Below are 20143 nucleotides of genomic sequence, written 5' to 3'. Positions count from 1 at the left end.
ACAATATTAGTATTTTTTTCTTGTTTTCAGTAAAAATATCAAAAAATTCTTAAATTAAGATGCTTTTTCTTGATGAGCAAAAATCTATCAAAAATATCACATTTAAGTGATTTTGTGCATAAAACAAGCAAAAAAAACTGCCTATGGGGTAAGCATTTTTTTCTAGAATTTTTCCTGAATTTAGTGTTTAAGAAAAATGTTCAAGATTTTTTTGCTTACCCCATTGGCAATTTGTTTGCTTGTTTTATGCACAAAATCACTTACATTTGGTATTTTCGGTCTAAAAACTAGACTTATTTTCTTAGGTCATTTTGCTCATCAAGAATGCTTAATTTAAGAATTTTTAAATATTTTACTGAAAACAAGACTAAAATACAAAGAAAATTTGTTCTTGAAATTCATTTTTTTGCAGTGTACGACTGGTTTTGTGGTCCAGGGTCACATTTGTTGTGTTGTATGCTTATGGTGTGTTTTCTTTTACATATGTAATTAATTTATTGTAATCATTGACTTAACATGCTGCTGTTTTCGACAGTATGGTGCTTTGGCACTGTTCGGTTGAGCTGGTGTTGCAGGGACTGTTACATGTGCAGTCGACTTTGTTGGGTTTATGCTGAGTATTTTTGTGTTGTTGACCGGCCTACTGTACACTTTGCCCATTTTTGATGCGCCGTTATTCAATATTTTTCCAGTCACTTGTAATGTTTTTTCATCTAAACTTTTGTCCCCACCACTTTTCAACACAAACTGACGCCCCTGCTATTAAAACAGAATCTTCAGAATCCGCACTTCTTGCATATTTGCGAACCCAGTTTTTCTTCCAGTGGGTGACGAGACGTGAATGAAAGCCAACAGACTGAACTTAAGGGCGCACTCACATTATCCAAACCAAACCATGCCCCAGCGCGAATGTCACCCCTCCCTACTTCCCCCATGTGCACGCACTCACACTGTACTTTTATCGATCCGAGTCCGGGTGCGCTTTCGTCATTAAGATGCGATTGTTTTGAAAAAAGCAGGAAGTAAAGCTCTCACTGAACACTGGAACCCACCGTAATGATAGGTCTGTGTTTTTTTATTCGGAGTCGTTTGGTGCGCGATTACAGACAGCCCTCTTACATGTCATCATATTGCTTAGTTGATCTGTCACGTGCGCAGCGCGGACATTCACGTAACCCCGCTGCGCGCATCAAAAGGTTTTTACGGAGGCAGATGAAGGTGGGTGGTCGCGCAACTGACGTCTTCACCTTTTGAATCACTCTCAGGCGCGATTGCGCTCACACCACAGCCTTCCGCGCCTGAGCCCAAGTGAACCGCGCTCCGGCCCACCTCTGCAACCCAGCCGCGGCGCGATTAACCAATCCGCGCCCGGGCGCGGAACAGAGCACTCACACTAGTCAAACGAACCAGGCTTTGGGGGTCAAACGCGCCCGAGCGCGGTTTGGTTTGGATAGTGTGAGTGCGCCCTAAAGGTGGGACTCATACTGTATCTAGGCACCAGATTGGACTGGCATGGGAACTTTTGACTTGGACCAGTATGCAACCCCCCAGAAAAACCTAGAAATCTGGTGGTAAGATTTGCACACATAAGGACCACTTAAAGCCCCCCTAACCTAAAAAATGCACTTTTAAATGCATCTATTCTTCTTTGTGTAATCTTCTTTAAACCACAACAGTTACACAAAACAGGCCCTATCAATGTGATGTCACATTGATTACGCCCCAACCATAACCGCTCACAGACGCCTTATGAGTGCGTAGTTCAACCTTCTGCCAGAGACACATGTTTTTATCCAGAGTCCAAAGCACATGTGCAAGCGCTCTGCCATCTACTTTGCATAAGGGGAGGGTAAACAAAGCTTTCTATGCATTTAAAGAGACACACACAAAAACAGCAAGTTTTCATTGCAGCCATGGCCATGTTGAACCTTGTGTAATGAAAGATCTGTGGTGAATTTTGAGCTGAAACTGTACAGACAAATTCTGGGGATACCAGAGACTTTTATAATTTAGCTTAAAACATCTAGGTTAGGGGCCCTTTAAGAATGTACAGTATGTGTGTGTGTGTGTATATATTCTCAGTCGACAAACCAAAAATTAAATAGAGTTAATAAATGCTCTGACGTCACATCTGAACCTTCACATCTGTGAATGGACATGGACAGATGGTTATGTCTGCGTGGAGCTTCAGGCAGATTGTTACAATCCTTCACCAGATTTGAGGGCTTGAGCGTTGCTGATGCTCGGTAAGTCGTTGTCCTTTTTAAATCAATTTTGCAGAGCTTCTGTGCCAACGCCGCCATACGACAGCCCAGTTTACTGCCTGTCGCACCCTAGGCTGTGTTTGGCTCAGGCCAGGATTATGACAACACTTTGCCTGCTCTGGGTCACTGGGATCAACAGTCACTTAAAGGGATAGTTCACCCAAAAATGAAAATTCTGTCATCAGTTACTCACTCTCATGTTGTTACAAACCTGAAAAAAATCATTTTTCTTCAGAGCACAAAGGAAGATATTTTGAGGAATGTTTGTAACCTAACCGTTCATGAGCCCAATTCACTTACAGTATTCTTTTTTCCTACTATGGAAGTGAATAGGTCCATGATCGGTTCGGTTACAAATATTCCTCAAAATATCTTCCTTCGTTTTTCAGAACAAAGAAATGTATACAGGTTTGTAACAACATGATGACAGAATTTTCATTTTTGGGAGAACTATCCCTTTAAAAGCACAATCCTGTCAGCCCCCGCATGAGAGAAAAGGATTTCACTGTGACCATGAGGATATTTGGAAAAGGTTAGACCACTGGATATCTCTCTCTGCATCATAAAAAAAGCGTACGATTGGCAAATCCAGGGTCATTTGCTTGCAAAGTGTAGATTTTAGTTTTGTCTGCATGGTGCACCATAGTTTGACCCAACCTGTTTAAAAGTGACTTATTTTTAATGATGATGGGTAAATTAAGGGTAAAATACTTAAAGATACAACAACACATTGGCTGTAAATTGGTTTTCAGAACAAGCCTAGTTGCTGATCTATTTCTGTAGATAAAAATTACTTATTGCACTTTTAAGGAATATTGAGTATGCAGGATTTGTGCAAGGCATGCAGAGGTTTGAGGTTGCAGTCTCTAGTGCCATCTAGTGACTCAACTCATCCAGGGACTTAACCAAAAAAATCTGCTAAGCTTTGAAAACATTTTTTACTGCAAGACAAGGAGACAAAGTTTACTTATCACCTCGCCAACTTTAGGCCAATGGTGTGCTGCATGTGACGCCATTGTTATTGTTCGATTGCGCATACTGGTCAGTTCGAAACAGCAAACACTTCACACTGGTATCTGATATAGGCCACATTTTAAAAGGTAATGTTAATAGCCAAACAAAAAAATCATATCTCTGAGCAAAATATATGAATTGAGCATTAAGACTTATGGGGGTAATGTGGTAAGCAAATTTTTCATGAATTGTTCTTGAATTTAGTGTTTAAGAAAAATGTTCAAGATTTTTTTGCTTGTTTTATGCAAAAATCACTTACTTCAGTATTTTTGTCTTGTTTTCAGTAAATCAAGATGTATTTTCTTGATGAGCAAAATGACCTAGGAATATAAGTCTTTTAAGACAAAAATATACAATTTAAGTAAATTAGTGCTTAAAATAAGCAAAAAATCTGCCAATGGAATAAGACATTTTCTTGAAATAAGGTTACTTTTTTCATAAACACTTCAATCAAGACAAAGTTTATTATTCCATTGGCAGATTTTTTTTTTTGGTGGTTTAAACACAAATTCGCCTAAATTTTATATTTTTTGTCTAAAAACTAGACTTATTTTCCTAGGTCATTTTACTTGTCAAGAAAATGCATTTTGATTTAAGAATTTTTAGATATTTGTTCTTAAAACAAGACAAAAATACTAAGTAAGAAAATGATTTTCAAGAAAAAAAATTTTTTTTCTTGTTTTCAGTAAAAATATCTAAAAACTCTTAAATAAATATGATTTTTCTTGATCAGCAAAACGACCCAAGAAAATAAGTCAAGTTTTTAGACCAAAAAATATCAAATTTAAGTGATTTTGTGCATAAAACATGCAAAAAAAATCTGCCAATGGGGTAAGCAAATTTTTATTGAATTGTTCTTGAATTTAGAGTTTAAGAAAAATGTCCCAGATTTTTTTGCTTTTCCCATTGGCAGATTTTTTTGCTTTTTTTATGCACAAAATCACTTAATTTAGATATTTTTGGTCTATAAACTAGACTTAATTTCTTGGGCCGTTTGGCTCATCAAGAAAAAAGCTTCTTAATTTAAGAATTTTTAGATATTTTAATGATAACAAGACAAAAATACTAAATAAGAAAGTCATTTTTTGCAGTGCACAAATGTACAATGCAAAAAATGATTTTCAAGAAAAAAAATTCTTAGTATTTTTGTCTTGTTTTCAGTAAAAATATCTAAAAAAAAAAAATGTAATATAAGATGCTTTTTCTTGAGGAGCAAAATGACCCAAGAAAATAAGTCAAGTTTGTAGACCAAAAAATATCAAATTTAAGTGATTTTGTGCATAAAACAAGCAAAAAAATCTGCCAATGGGGAAGCCAATTTTTCTTGAATTGTTCTTGAATTTAGTGTTTAAGAAAAATGTCCCAGATTTTTTTGCTTATCCCATTGGCAGATTTTTTTTTTTGCTTGTTTTATGCAATTATATATTTTTTGTCTATAAACTAGACTTAATTTCTTGGGTCATTTTGCTTATCAAGAAAAAGCATCTTAATTTAAGAATTTATAGATATTTTACTGAAAACAAGACAAATACTTCAAATATTTTTTCTTGAAAATCATTTTTTGCAGTGTAATGTGATATATTCTTTGTCTGTATGTGTTATTGATGCAGGAAAGTTTGACTGTAAATGTAACAATCCATCTGAGTGGCTGTGGCATTCAGCTGATGTCTAAAAAGGGCGTCCTCACTCCCACACCTGCTGTCCATCTGTTAGCAACACATGCCGGGGAGTCCTCCACATGCTTCACTTTCTCCTCATCTTCTTCCTCATCTTCATCCTCCTCCATACAGGATGTTTCGAGCAGGTCTCCTCCTCAGCCCTAGAGGAGGAGTCAGATGGAGAATTTACCACGCAGGCGACCCCTAAAACTCACTGCATTAGATCTCCATACAGAGGTGACAAAAGATGAAATGTGGCGAGTTGAGTCTGAGAAAAACAAAAGTTTGTTGGAGCGACAGGCCGGCAAGGTCTCCAGATTTAGTCTCCTCACTGGTCCCCATAAACCCAAACACAGACCTGTCATTAAGTCAAGCTCAGATCTGATAGGTTAGTGAGAGGCGAGGAGGCAGGACGTGTGGAAGGTAATCCAACAGTTTATGCAAAGTCTCACCCCCTTTCCCTCTGCCAAAACAGACAAACACAAATCTACCCGGCGTGTGCTCCCAAAAACAGCCAATCAGATGTCCCGTATGAGAACCAGGATGCAATCAAGAGATGTCTAATAAGGCTGAGAAGAACCAATCGTCTGGAGGATCAAAGTTAATCCAGCTCACCTGGTGGTGTATTATCTGCTGATGGACCGCTAGCAAAAGGCTGGCCCTGGCAAGGGTCAGTGCTCTTCAGAGAGATGTTGGCCGTGTGCTGGAAAAGACATCATGAGGGAACCCGCGGGAGCCTGGGGCTTCTGAGACGGTGGGGAAAGTTGGAGGAATGATGGATGACATTCAGGAAGCTGCACTTTGACATTCTGACCTAAAGAGGAAGCCCAGCGCATGGTAACACACTTGAACATGGTGGTATAGTGATGAGAAACGTCTAAGAACCAGAAGAATTTCTCTTCCAACTCAATACATTTTTTTTCTTTATCGCTTTGCACAATTTTGCATTGTAGCAAGGCAGTTTCACAGTAAATAGAGAATATTACAGGCAAATATACATACAAAAGGAAATATATGTATGTATGTATGTGCACATATAAAGCCTAGAGTTGGGTCCGAGTCCACCTTTGTCGAGTACGAGTCAAGACCAAGTCCTTAAACATCAAGTCCGAGTCCAAGTCCGAGGTCAGCGCTATATAAATGCAGTCCATTTACCATTTAAATATCCTAATGATTTTTGCCATAAAAACCCAGACAATGTTGGCTTTTGCTACAGATATACCCGTGCGATTTATGACCACTTATGTTCAGGGTCACAAATGTTATTGAATTTTATATTCTTTAAAGAGCACCAATGGTCCATTTAACAATTTTACATTTCCTTTGGTGTATAAGGGTGTATTAGTAAATGTTAACGATATGCAAGTTATCGTCTCCAACGTAAATCTCTTTTCTTGGACTACAACAAACACACGGATTGTAGGCAACAGTTTACTGGGATTGGTGATGTAGACGAGACCGATATTATCATAATTCAGACTCACATACTGTTAGCATTGCATTGTGAGCAAATCTTTCAAACATGGTAAGGAGCATCACATTTCCGGCTGACGTCAGAGGTATTCAGGCCAATCACAACGTACAGAGTAGCTGGCCAATCAGGGACACAGAGCTTTTCAAATCGATGAGTTTAGTACAAAATCAGTGCGTTTGAGAAAACGTGTTTTTTGAACAATAAACCACACAAACACATTGTATTATACCAAATACACAAAATAACATTGTTTTTTTAGCAATGAAGTAGGTGTGATCACAGTCACAATGTGACCCCTCGCACACACTTAAGTCCATATACTCAGTGAAGTCATTTTTCCAACCTGTCACACTTCTAAACCTGCATCTGTGCTAAACCATCAGTTGTCCCTGGTGAACTAAAGTTAGCGTGGCCTCCAGCAACAAAGGTAAAGGATGTAAATAGATCCACGAGACTTCCTTCCTCCAATGCTTGTTTTATTTCAACGAGCTTCATCTTGTAAGGTTTTACTGCTGGATGTTTATTGCTGTGTGGTACAGTTGTTGATATGTTTTACTGTGCGTAAGGAGGGGATTTAGGGAGTATGGAAAGTGCGTTTCTGTGTGTGTACAGTAAGTGTTTATGCGAGTCTGTTGAAGTACTCTGTGGTTGAGAAGTCCAGATGACATGAAAAGAGAAAGTGAAGGAGGAAAACGGAAGGAATGAATGAACGTCTTCTGAGACCTGCAGTTCATGATGGATATCTGACATGTTCAGATTCAATGAAGATGCGTGAAGGTCAAACTGAAAAAATAAAAATAAAAGCAAACCCGGACAGACTTGCTTTTGGAAAGAGACCTTATAGACGTGACATCATTTCACTTGTACTGTAGGTCTATGTGTTTTGAAAAAAATTATTTAGATTATTTAGAAAATGTAAAAAAAAAAATTGCTTACCCCATTGGCAGATTTTTTGCTTGTTTTATGCACAAAATCACTTACATTTGATATTTTTGGTCTAAAAACTAGACTTATTTTCTTGGGTCATTTTGCTCATCAAGAAAAAGCATCTTAATTTAAGAATTTTTGGATATTTTTACTGAAAACAAGACAAAAATACTAAGATTTATTTTTCTTGAAAATCATCTTTTGCAGTGTATTATCAAAGTTACAAACAAAAAATAAATGTATGTGTCCAAACTGAGATAAGATATGGAGGAGGACCACTTCATGTATTGATTTAGGATCCAATCCAGTTAATTTGTTTGTATCGTTTATAAACTAAGGTCTAAAGGGTTAACCATCTACAGCACAGCGCTCCCCTTAAAGGGGTTGCACACCGAACACACACATTAAATAGCACAAGCTTAGTCAGATAGCGTCATGGCTGGGCGCTGCGGACAGGCGCCACCTGTCGGCGCCGGTGTACATATACTCATAGAAAACAACGCGACCCCCTTTAGGTAACACACTGTCCATTTATTTTGTTTTATTTAATATATTATATATATATATATATATATATATATAATATCACCTGACATGTCTGTCCAATGAAATGAGGGGCTGAAGTGGTTGTGACTTTTTGTTTAAGGTGGAGCAGTGCTTTTTGGAAGCAAAGCTACATGGGATGCAGTGCCACCAATTGGCAGGATAAATATCACAACATGTTTTAAATTGAAATAATTGTAGAGAAAAATATGTGTATGTGCATTAGTATGTAAAGAAGTATGCTTGATTGTCTGCAGACTTTTTTGTTTTTATTTTCATACTTAGTTGATACTTAGTGTTTTTTGTTTGTTGCCCCAGGGCAGCGTTGTGCTATAAGGGTACTAAAACTCCAAGGTTTTCTATCTGATAAGTTACATAAGGTAACAAGCAATATATGCATTAGAATTTAACTCTATCAAACATCAATCAGAAATAATTCCAGTTATTCACAAACATATTGTGCAGATAGACCACTTTTGTAGAGGCAATATCATGCCAAAATGATGCATAACACGTGCACACACACGAGCACACACACACACACACACACACACACACACACACACACACACACACACACACACACACACACACACACACACACGCGCGCACACACGCGCACACACGAGCACAGACACACACGAGCACACACACAATGTTGGCATATGTGGTTTACGGGGACAATTCCATAGACGCAATGCATTTTATACTGTAAAAACTATTCCCCTAACCTACCCCAGTCCCTAACCCCAACCATCACAAAAACCTGTCGTCAGTCTTTAATTTATGAAAAAGTACCATTTAGTATGTTTTTTAAACAGCACCTATCCTCCGATTCATGTTTTTACATTTTCTTTGGTGTGTAAGTTTGTATTAGTACATGTTAACGGTATGCAAAAGATACGAACCCCAAAGTAAACGATGACGCGAGTTATCGTCTCCAACGTAAATCTCTTTTCTTAGACTACAACAAACGCACAGAGTTTCCTTCCTGGGCCTATTGACGTGTCGACATTATCATAATTACTTCAGCTTCGGACTAAGCCTGTAAGTTAACTCCTGTTAGCATTGCATTGTGAGCGTATCTTTTAAACATGGTAAGGAGCGTCACATTTCCGGCTGACGTCAGAGGTATTCAGGCCAATCCCACGTACAGATTAACTGGCCAATCAGGGAAACAGCGCTTTTCAGATCGATGAGCTTCGTTCAAAATGCGTTTGAGGAAGGGAGGATATCTGGAGCTACAAAAATGCATGGTATGTGGAGAATAATGTATTATACCAAATACACAAAATAATGTTGTTTTTAGCAATGAAATAGGTGCACTTTAAGTCATTCAGTTTATGGGGACACAACTTTATAGCATAATAAACATGTAATTATACGCTATTCATGTCCCCGTAAACCACATATACCAACTCCCCACCCACAAACACATTTGTTGGTTTATGTGTTTATATGAATATGTGGAAAACATTTACACATGCAGTGTTAGTTACAATTAGTGTTCATGTTTGGCTGCAATTATTTGTGATTGATGTTTTTTCTAATGCATATATTGCTTGTTTCCTTATGTAATTATCATATAAAAAAACTTTTGTGTTTTTGTACCATTATAGCAGAAAAACAAATTCTGGGTCAGGGGTGGTGGGGGAAAAAATTGTATGAGGATAATTTATCAGTGACCCAAAAGCTCCCAAAAAGTGGGGTGAAATATCCCCACAAAAAAAGTCATGCCATAGAGGGTAAAGGTCACTATTTATAGCAGTGTTCATTATATATAATTTTATTTATTGTGTTATACAGGTCCCTTTACGTCACAAGCGGCCCCATGAAGACTACATTCTAAAAAAGTAAGTTTAACTGGTTGCCTTAAAATTTTAGAAATTCAACTTAATATTAGTTAACACAAAAAAGTTGTAAAAATTGTTGTCAAATAATATTCTTAAGTTACATTAATTAAAGTTTAAAGGCAACAAGGAAACTTACTTACTAGGCTGAAACAACTTTTTTACATTGTAGCAGTGCACTGCAAAAAATGATTTTCAAGAAAAAAAAATCTTATTTTTGTCTTGTTTTCAGTAAAAATATAAAAAAATTGAGCAAAACGACCCAAGAAAATAATTCTAGTTTTTAGACCAAACATTTCAAATTTAAGTGATTTTGTGCATAAAACAAGCTAAAAAATCTGCCAATGTGGTAAGCAAAAAAATCTTGAACATTTTTCTTAAACACTAAATTCAAGAAAAATTTGCTTACCCCATTGGCAGATTTTTTGCTTGTTTTATGCAAAAAATCACTTAAATTTGATATTTTTGGTCTAAAACTAAACTTATTTTCTTGGATTGTTTTGCTCATCAAGAAAAAGCATCTTTAAGAATTTTTAGAAATTTTTACTGAAAACAAGACAGAAATACTAATACTTTTCTTGAAAATATTTTTTTGCCGTGTACGCACTTAACTCTTTCCCCGCCATTGACTTCTTTCCGCAATACCGCTATTATCCCCTTCTTAACTTTTTAAACCCGGAAGTATTGCCCTATGGCAAGCGGCTGCATGTCCGTGTCTGTTTTAAAGATCGCTCTGAATGGGATCTCTATGAAAAGTCCGTCACAAAAATGGAATTATCTTTGCTTTTTGCTCAAAATGTGGTGTTTTTGCAGAAACCTACCCATATTCAAAAGCTGATTGCAAAAGAACCACTAAAGGTAGGATGAAACGTTTTTTTTTTTTTTGAAAGCAGAGGGTCTGTTCTTTCATTTGGTAAATTGTATGTTTATATATTTAAAGAAGAACATTTTCTGGAAGGCATTAAACTTTGGTGAAAATCATGAAAAACGTTGGCGCTGGCTGGCAACTTTTTTAAAAAACGCTGGCGGTGAAAGAGTTAAAAATGCAGGCGCTAAAAAGGATCTTCACAGGGATGTCATGAACCATTTTTAGTTCCTCAAAGAACCATTCAGCCAAAGATGGTTCTTCTATGCCAGTGGTTCTCAAACTTTTTCCGTGTGCGGCCCCCCTTGTGTACGGTGCATTCCTTCGCTGCCCCCCCCCAAAGAAAATGTATGACAAAAAACAGTTCTAAAATTTAACATTTTAATTAAACAAAAAGATTAAATTATACAAAGTAGTTTTTTTGGTTAGTAGCCTTATTTTTTTTTACGTTTAATAATTACACAGAAGTCATGATAAATTAATGTATTTTATAAAATGTCATAAAATTAGGGCCCCCCTGGCACCAACGCCCCCCATTTTGAGAACCACTGTTCTATGCCATCATGAAGTGTACATGACATCCGTCCCACATATAAGGTAAGTGCACACAATATACAAAAAAGTAAACGCTACTGATAATTTCCTAATTTAATACACCAAAAAACATATCCCACTGCATTTCATCTGTGTCAAACATCTTACACTATAAAGTAACACTAAACACACAGCTGGAGGATGTGATATTCACATCAGCATCATGGCAAGTCATCAGCAGCCCAACTTTTGTTAGGCTCACTGGCCTTTAAAGCCACAGAGACAAGAGGACAGAAAGAAGAAACCGGTGTGAAAGCAAAAGAAAGACACGACGAGGAAGAAAGCGACTAAAATATCCCGGAAAGTTAGTCTATAATTGGCGCAGTCTGTCAGAGCTCTGTTTTATGTGCGCGGGGCAGGGCAGCCGTCTGAAACCCAACACTTAGATGAACTCCCTCCCACCTCCTAACAGAGGAGTGCAAACTCCACATCACTCCATAACACTGCTCCTCACTGACATACAACTCGAAGGATTACTGTTACCTGTGTAAACCTTACCAGGAGTTTTATTTGGAGCAGGATGCTGTTTTGATAGCTGACCCAGGTGTATGTGAGTGCTTCTGGAGGAGGAACCGTCACATTACAACAGACAGCACAGGTGAGAGTTTATTCACCATACATTTGAACTTTTTATCACCTGAAGGTCCTTACATTTACACTTTCATTCAAAGCGACTTTCATTGCATTCAAGTTATACATTTTATCAGGTTCATGTGTGTTCCCTAGGGTTGAACCCATAACCTTCGCAGTGCTAATGCAATGCTTTGCCAAATAAGCTACAGGAATACAAATAATACATGTTTACTAAAAATCTGAATCTAGATTTCAGGACCAAGATTTTACATTGGACACCAAGTGGTGACCCAAGGTAAAACTGTGACATTGTGGTTTGACTCAAATCATTTTTATCCTTTAGCAAGTGAATCTGTATTTAAATGCACTCATCACCTTACTTATGTTTATTCATATTCATGATTTTTGAACATTAGGGCATGTCATGCACCTGTTTTATTTGGCTACAGTTGCTTCTACTAAGTTATATGAATTATATGGATTTTAAAAGCATTGTCTCCCCCTTAAAAAAGTTTAAAAGCACACTCTTAGGCTCAATAACATTTACACGCAGTTGCATTTTATTGTTTGCATTTAGCATTGTTTCTCCTGCGGTTTATAACAGACCTACGGCCCGTTGTTGAGTCGTGAGAACCACAGATCCTGTTGTTCTTTGAGATCCACAGCTTCTGCTTTGTTCTTCGATTTTGGAAAAACTTTAGGAAACGTACAACTGTTTTTCGCATTTCATCTACAGGAAGACTGAAGCTTTCTGTTTTGTTCATCTGCAGTTTTCTCCCAGGCCGATCGTTTGCAGAGTTTTGGAGTTTGGCCTCAAGCAGGGCCCCTGGTGTGTTAGCTGAGATATCCGCAATAAAGTGCTGAGAAAGTGTTCACAGGAAATTTACCTGCAGATGTTTCAAAATGATTAAATTGCTTTTTGACGAAAAAAAATACCCATGGTTGGGTCAAATATGGATAACCCCCACCTCTGGGTTTACATTATAATGTTAGAAAAAATTGACAAAATATGTATCCCAGCTGTCAGTGGAGCAGCATCCTTTAAAAAGATCCTACTATGTACCATTAGGTACAGATATGTATACATTTGGTACTAATAAGTATATTTAAGATAATAATGGGGGTCGCACACTGGACGCTCAGCACCGCGCCGCGCTGTTCTAAAAAAAAAAAATCGAACCCTTTGTTTTCTATGAGTATACACACACCGGTGCCGACAGGTGCCGCCTATCCGTAGCACCTAGCTACGACTAAAGGGGGTTGCACACCGGACATGTAGCTTAGCGATGCGCCGTTCCAAAAAAATTGAACATATTGTTATCTATGAGTATACGCACACCGGTGCCGACAGGTGCCGCCTATCTGCGGTGCCAACTACGACTAAAGGGGGTTGCACACCGGACACGTAGCTTAGCGCCACACAGCGCCGTTCTAAAAAACCAAACACATTGTTTTCTATCAGTATACACACCGGTGCCAACAGGTGCAACCTATCCGTAGCGCCTAGCTACGACTAAAGGGGGTTGCACACCGGACACGTAGCTTAGCGCCACGCAGCGCCGTTCTTAAAAATCAAACACATTGTTTTCTATGAGTATACGCACACTGGTGCCAACAGGTGCCGCCTATCCGCGGTGCCCAGCTATGACTAAAGGGGGTTGCACACCGGACACGTAGCTTAGTGCCACACAGCGCCATTCTAAAAAATCAAACACATTGTTTTCTATGAGTATACGCACACCAGTGCCGGTAGGTGGTGCCCATCCGCGGCACCCAGCTACGACTAAAGGGGGTTGCACACCGGACACGTAGCTTAGCGCCACGCAGCGCCGTTCTTAAAAACCAAAGACATTGTTTTCTATGAGTATACGCACACCGGTGCCAACAGGTGCCGCCTATCCGCGGTGCCCAGCTATGACTAAAGGGGGTTGCACACCAGACACGTAGCTAAGCGCCACACAGCACCGTTCTAAAAAATCAAACACATTGTTTTCTATGATTATACGCACACTGGTGCCAACAGGTGCCGCCTATCCGCGGTGCCCAGCTACGACTAAAGGGGGTTGCATACCGGACACGTTGCTTAGCGCCACACAGTGCCGTTCTAAAAAATCGAACACATTGTTTTCTATGAGTATACGCACACCGCTGCCGACAGGTGCCGCCTATCCGCGGTGTCCAGCTACGACTAAAGGGGGTTGCACACCGGACACGTAGGTTAGCGCCACGCAGCGCCGTTCTTAAAAATCAAACACATTGTTTTCTATGAGTATTTGCACACTGGTGCCAACAGGTGCCGCCTATCCGCGGTGCCCAGCTATGACTAAAGGGGGTTGCACATCGAACACATAGCATAGCGCCACACTGTTCTAAAAAAAAAAATTTAACACATTGTTTTCTATGAGTATATGCACACCGGCGCCGACAGGTGGTGCCTTTCCTGCGGCGCCCAGCTCCGACTAAGTTGCTTGAATCCCTGTCGCGCCACAAACCGCCACTTACATTGTTTAACATTAAATAACATCATATTTTTTTCCTAATAACGATGAACATTGGCTGCTTACGTATATTTTGCATTTTAAAGTAGACGCTATCTGAAGTAGATGGAATCTGATTAAGCTTGCGCTATTTAATGTGCACTTCCGGTGTACGATACCTCCGAGTTGTCCTAGACGCGACTCGACTTGACGCGTCCATTGTGCAACCCCCTTTATACTATGCATGTATATTTCATTTTAACTTTACCCATACACTCTAAAAATGTTGAGTTGTTTTTACCCATAGTTGGGTCAAATTTGGCAAACCTAACCATTGGGTTAAATTAATATACAAACAACCCAACCCAGTGTACTTTTCATGTGGGAAATAATGGCTAAAGTCTCATAATGATTAGATTTGGAGCATCAAAGTTTGATTTCAATCTTTGACATGATCTTACTCAGTCAATATATAAAGATATCAAGGTTATATTTTCACAGAAATTATATTTTCTTCTGCATTGTGTAGGATGATTTTATCTAGAAAACAGTAAATCACCCCCAAAAAAGACTGTATGGATTTCACATCAAAAAAGTTTGTTAAATGTATATAATGTATTTTTCTTGTAGACTAAAGAGCTTATCAAAACATAAATTATAAAGTTGGTACGCTAACTAAAAAGTTACATTACCTTACTATGAACTTTTGTATCTTTATTGTAGATATTTTACTGTAACTGCAAGCAAACTGCAAATTTCATGTGAGCCAGACGAAGTCTCTGACCAAATGTAGCAGTAAACACAGGGTCTGAAAATAGAACTGGGTGTTCACTTCCATAAACATTTCATTTTTTAAAGAATTTTGCAGGGGATAAATAGTTTAAAACGAAACAGGTCATTTAATCTAATAGCTTTTCCAGAGCTGAAAAAACAATGAGGCCTTTAATCTCCAAACTGCCTTCGAGAAAACAGGACAGAATGAGCTCTGTTACCCACAAGTCTTTGCTAATAATAACCTAATCTAAATCTACAGTAAAACTCTACTAAAATGTGTGAAGCTTACAGGACATTGAATTTTGTTATATACACATTATACATCTGTTATATCGGTGTTTCCCAACCACTGTGCCGCGGCAATACAGGTTTGTGCAGATCTGTTAATGCTTATTGTGAAAGTTGTGTGCCGTATGTTTTTTTACTTATCAAAATTGGGCCATGACAGAAAAAAGGTTGGGAAACACTGTGTTGTATTGTATAATGTTACTGTAGCTAAACTGGCAACGCAATCCTTATGGGTTTGATTCCCAAGAAACACACGTACTGATAAAATGTATAGATTGTAATGATAAAAGCGTCGGCCAAATACACACATATAAATGTATTTAAGATATTGATATGTTTAATTCCAGGATATACTGTACCAGGTTTGAAATATATATACCCATAATATGAAGATGCTGGTGAGCTGGGGTCTCATTTATGAAATGCTGCGTAAAAACCTTCTTACCTTTAATCTTACGATCATTTATCAAAAATGGGCACTTGTAATTCATAAAACGACGTATGCACAGAAAACGCACGTACCCCTTTCTTTCAAATGTGAAATCTATAAATCGCAAATGATCTTGAACTTGTGCTCAGCTGAGCAGTTTTAGATCTCCGCCTTTAAACAAGGCCTAATTAATGTCATTGACATATAAAAGAGCGCTTTATATGTTTTTATCCTTGTCGAGCAGCAAGAATGGCTTATTTTCCAAAAACCCAGCAAAAGTGCGTATGTCTGCTTAGACCCTGACGTGGCAACCCAGTATCACGAAATTACGTCACGTAAATTTGTGAGTCTTAAGGGCTCATTATAGTTGTGCGTAGGTCCTACGGCGTAGGTTCCGCGTCGGTTTTCATTTATACTTTTGCGTCGTCGTCCGCGTCGACGTGCAAACACACGCACAGACCACTGGTAGGCAGTAACCACGCGTGTAACCACAGTAGCAGCGCAAACGTCAACGAAGAAGAAGCTTAGCAAGTTAACCCACAAACGAAGAAGAAACCGCAACTTGTTGTGTATAATTTGAAAAGATCAGCAATGACGGAAGTAAATAAACAGCGACTTTTGATGCAGTTTGAGTTAAATCACTCCTCAACTTGGCTCATCTTTGTTTTCACCGTCACAAACGGAAATACCTATGACCCAGTTTCTTTTTTACCTGACGGGAGGGGTTCTGGTGGACCAATCACAGCGCTTGCGGTCCGAGTAGATCTGACGCGCTGTTACATTTTTTGTTGGGTGCGCGTCAGGCTACGCAGAGCTACGCACAGGCTACGGATAACCTACGCACGACTATAAATCGGGCTTAAAGCGTGATACTGACACGGTTTTCCGCCTTTTTGCGTGAACATGTCACGCATTTCTGTTTACGTGTCACTGTGATGTATTTGATACTCAACTGTTTTGTCCTGTTTTCAAACCATTGACGCTTCGGTTTAGGGTTAGATTTACATTAAATGACATCCTTAACAAAACTCAACTCTAACCCTAACGCCAGGCGACAATGGTTTAAAAATCATAAAATACAAAAAAATAAATCATGAAAAAAGGTATAAACCAATACACCAAACACCAAAGCTAACCCTAAACCGAGGCGTCAATGGTTTGAAACTAGGACAAAACAGTTGAGTAACCAATACGTGACAGTGACACGTAAACAGAAATGCGTGACACGTTCAAGCAAAAAGGCGGAAAACTGTGTCAGTGTCACGCTTAAGACTCACAAATTAACGTGACTACAGGTACATAATTTCGTGATACAGGGTTGGACGTGGTGCGAAGCACTTTTCCACGTCAAAAACAGTTTTTATAAATATGGACTTTGTTGTGGATTTTTGCATACAAACACTTTACGATCAAATCTGTACATACGCACGCCTTATGAATGAGGCTCAACCAAGTGTTTTGACTAGCTTGACCATCAAAAATTGCTTGTTCAACTAGTTTTACCATAAAGCAATGCTTTCTGGATTATTTTTAACATAAAAAGACCTATTTAATACTTTAATTTTAAAGGAACAGTATGTAAGAAATGTATATCAATTAATCATAAAATGGCCCTGATATGTCACTAGACCAGTGTTTCTCAAACTTTTTCAGCCCAAGGACCACCTAACAGAGTCCCACTCTAACACGCCCCCAAAAAACAACAAAATAGGAAGGATAAGCTAAATTTAAGTTTAATATGCAACTGTTTCAAGTCAAAAACTAATTTTTTAAACACAAATGCAATGCCATGTTCAGAAATTATTATTTTAATTTTATTATTTTATTTTATTTATTATTTTATTTTATTTATTTTATTATATTAATATTATTATATTAATTTAAGTAAATGTGAAATGAGTTACAGCTTAATATGAACAACACACTGCACATATGAAAAAAACTGCAATTAAACATAGTATAGCCTAGGTCCCACTTAATGTCATTCCAAAGAGCCATAACTTTAAAACTGAGGTGGTGGGTATATGAAGTCTATGGTTGTAACTATGGTAAAAAATAAAATGCTGAAAAAAAATTCCCCTTAATGTCTAAAATCACTGAAATTACAGGGAGTTTACACATGAAACGAAAACTAGTACATTACAAATCTAATAGATCTGTGGATTTTAGCTGCTTTCAGTTGACGCTCGATCCTTCTTTTGACTCCTCTTTGGTTTAGCCAACGATCCATTTTTAAATTATTAAAACAGAATGGCAAGAACTGATATCACAGTTTTGCAAGTGCATTAAAAGTCTACTTAAATAAGTGATGATTGTATAAACACTTGCCTAGTTTAGGTCATCTTTTGGCGGACCACTGGGGGGGGTTTGGCGGACCACTAGTGGTCCACGGACCACACTTTGAGAATTACTGCACTAGACATTAAGAAATCATTTTCATTTCAAATACTTATTTCACTGACAACAGAGGTCTGGGCAGGATATTGTCATTTAAAAAGTGAAGTTGCAGCCCTCAACTGATGTTTATGTTGTCATGTTGTGTATTGGCCACCGGCTGTGTGATTGCAGTACCAGTTTTAGCCACAAGTTTTTTGATTGCAATACCAGTTTTGGCCACAATCCTACAGACTGTTCCTTTAAGAATGGTGATTTCTTTGATTTACTATAGATAACTTATTTCCTTTACACATTATTAATCTCAAATTTTTACATTGATAAAGTTCACATCATGGCTTTTAATGAATATCTTAAATACTTTTGAAGGTCTTAAATAAGTTGCTGTGAGGACATTTCCACATCATTAAGGCTCCCGGGACCACAATTCAATGCATCCTTATGATGACTTGATGTGTTCTCCCTGGGGTCGACTGTAATTCACTTGATCAAACAAACAGAGAAACGTCAGTTCAGCACATGTGGTTAGATGCCAGTGTCAGCAGACCACCGATTTATGATTCAACCATAAACTATTGTCATTCTGGGATTTTTTTCTATTAGCACACTTTGTTTTCTCTGGTCATCTGATGGACACTTTGATATTTTCATATTGATGTTATTACAAGGTTACAATTTTGGTGAAATATTTCACCTCACATACATTCTAGCGTTTTTGCTACAGGCATCTCACTTCAGCTTTTCGTTGAGCATTTGTTTCCTGACATCACCATTTGATGAAACATTAATCATCTATGAAACATCTTTATTTTGGCAAATTTATCATATTACTTTAAATCACACACAAAAAAGTCCTGGTCATGTTTCATAGAAGAAAAATGAAAATAAAATATTATTTAGTTAATTTCTTTAACAAAAACTGCCTATGATTAGATACAATTTTATGGTCATTGTGCAGAATAGATTAAATTTAGGACTATTAAGATTTTTTTGCACTCCCAGCAAATTCTCAAAAAACGTAATGCATTTTATATATCTGATTCTCATTACTGTATTTTTATTAAGCTTAATTAAACTAATATAAAAAATCAATTAAATGTATTTTTTTATTATTTGCATTTTTACTTATAATCTCTTTTATTATTATGTGAAGATATAAAATGAAACCGGAATCGGCCAGATTCAAACCAATCTCAAAACCTGGTTGTTCAAATTTAAACTTGTACAGTATGACCAGGATTAGTACGGTTGTTTAGCACACAACCATTGAGAATCACATGACCTCCTAATCATTCAGTATTACTCAGCTCCCTATCCTCCATGATTGATCACATCACATTCATGTTTATGTCTCCACAGATAGAAAAACTTGATGATCATCATACTTTAGCAGGAAAATCAGCGAACAACAGCGGAGAAGGAGATGGAGTTTCGATTTGGGTTCAGGATCCTTTTGGTCCTGACCGCACTGACTCTGACACTATTTGGAGGAGGTGTTGAAGGTCAAAGGGCAGGTGAGGTTGACTAAGGTCACATACTAACCTAAATATAATCTGTACTCCAAACCATGCCTGCACAATAAAAATAAATAGTACACTGTAAAAAATGTTTGCTACAGTAACCTAGCTTGCTTACTAAGTTAATTTAACCCAAAGGTTGGATTTGTTCATATTTACCCATCCATGAGTTGAAACAGCCAAACATTTTACAATTATATAGTAAATATAAATATTGGGTTAATTAGTTTCAAATCATCTTATATTTTATACTGTTTTAATGTATGCATTTGTGCTAATTTAGATATTTTTTTGACTAAGCTTGTTGCAATGCATTCTGGGGTTTTCCAGCTGTCTTTTGCATGCACAAGATGTTTGAGGCTCACAATGTGTCCTTACCATGTACAGAACTCTTATTATTCATCTATTCCTAAATAAATAAAGTTTTAGAAATTAAGAAAGTTGAAATTAATTGCATTATAAGTTGGTACATTTTACAGTTTATTAAGAACAGAGCGATGT

General features: G+C 37.7%; 1 protein-coding gene and 1 long non-coding RNA gene across 3 annotated transcripts in view; one reads left to right on the top strand and one right to left on the bottom strand.

Annotated features, from left to right (window-relative positions):
• Positions 1-4850: 4850 nt before the first annotated feature.
• The window catches only part of LOC135775427 (uncharacterized), a 32260-nt gene continuing 16967 nt past the window's right edge, over positions 4851-20143 (bottom strand). The window contains exons 2-3 of the long non-coding RNA XR_010543880.1: positions 5552-5750; positions 4851-5097 (exon numbers count right to left, since the gene is read on the bottom strand). This is a non-coding gene — a long non-coding RNA (uncharacterized lncRNA). The remainder of the gene's footprint in view (positions 5098-5551; positions 5751-20143) is intronic.
• The window catches only part of col22a1 (collagen, type XXII, alpha 1), an 87302-nt gene continuing 78790 nt past the window's right edge, over positions 11632-20143 (top strand). For both annotated transcript variants that reach the window (XM_065285596.2, XM_065285589.2), the window contains exons 1-2: positions 11632-11787; positions 19485-19639. In XM_065285596.2, coding sequence (XP_065141668.1) covers positions 19549-19639 — 91 coding nt within the window. In that variant the 5' untranslated portion in view covers positions 11632-11787; positions 19485-19548. The remainder of the gene's footprint in view (positions 11788-19484; positions 19640-20143) is intronic.

Source organism: Paramisgurnus dabryanus, chromosome 19 (genome assembly GCF_030506205.2).
Source record: "Paramisgurnus dabryanus chromosome 19, PD_genome_1.1, whole genome shotgun sequence".
NCBI lineage: Eukaryota > Metazoa > Chordata > Actinopteri > Cypriniformes > Cobitidae > Paramisgurnus > Paramisgurnus dabryanus.
This window is presented reverse-complemented; position numbering and strand designations above follow the sequence as displayed.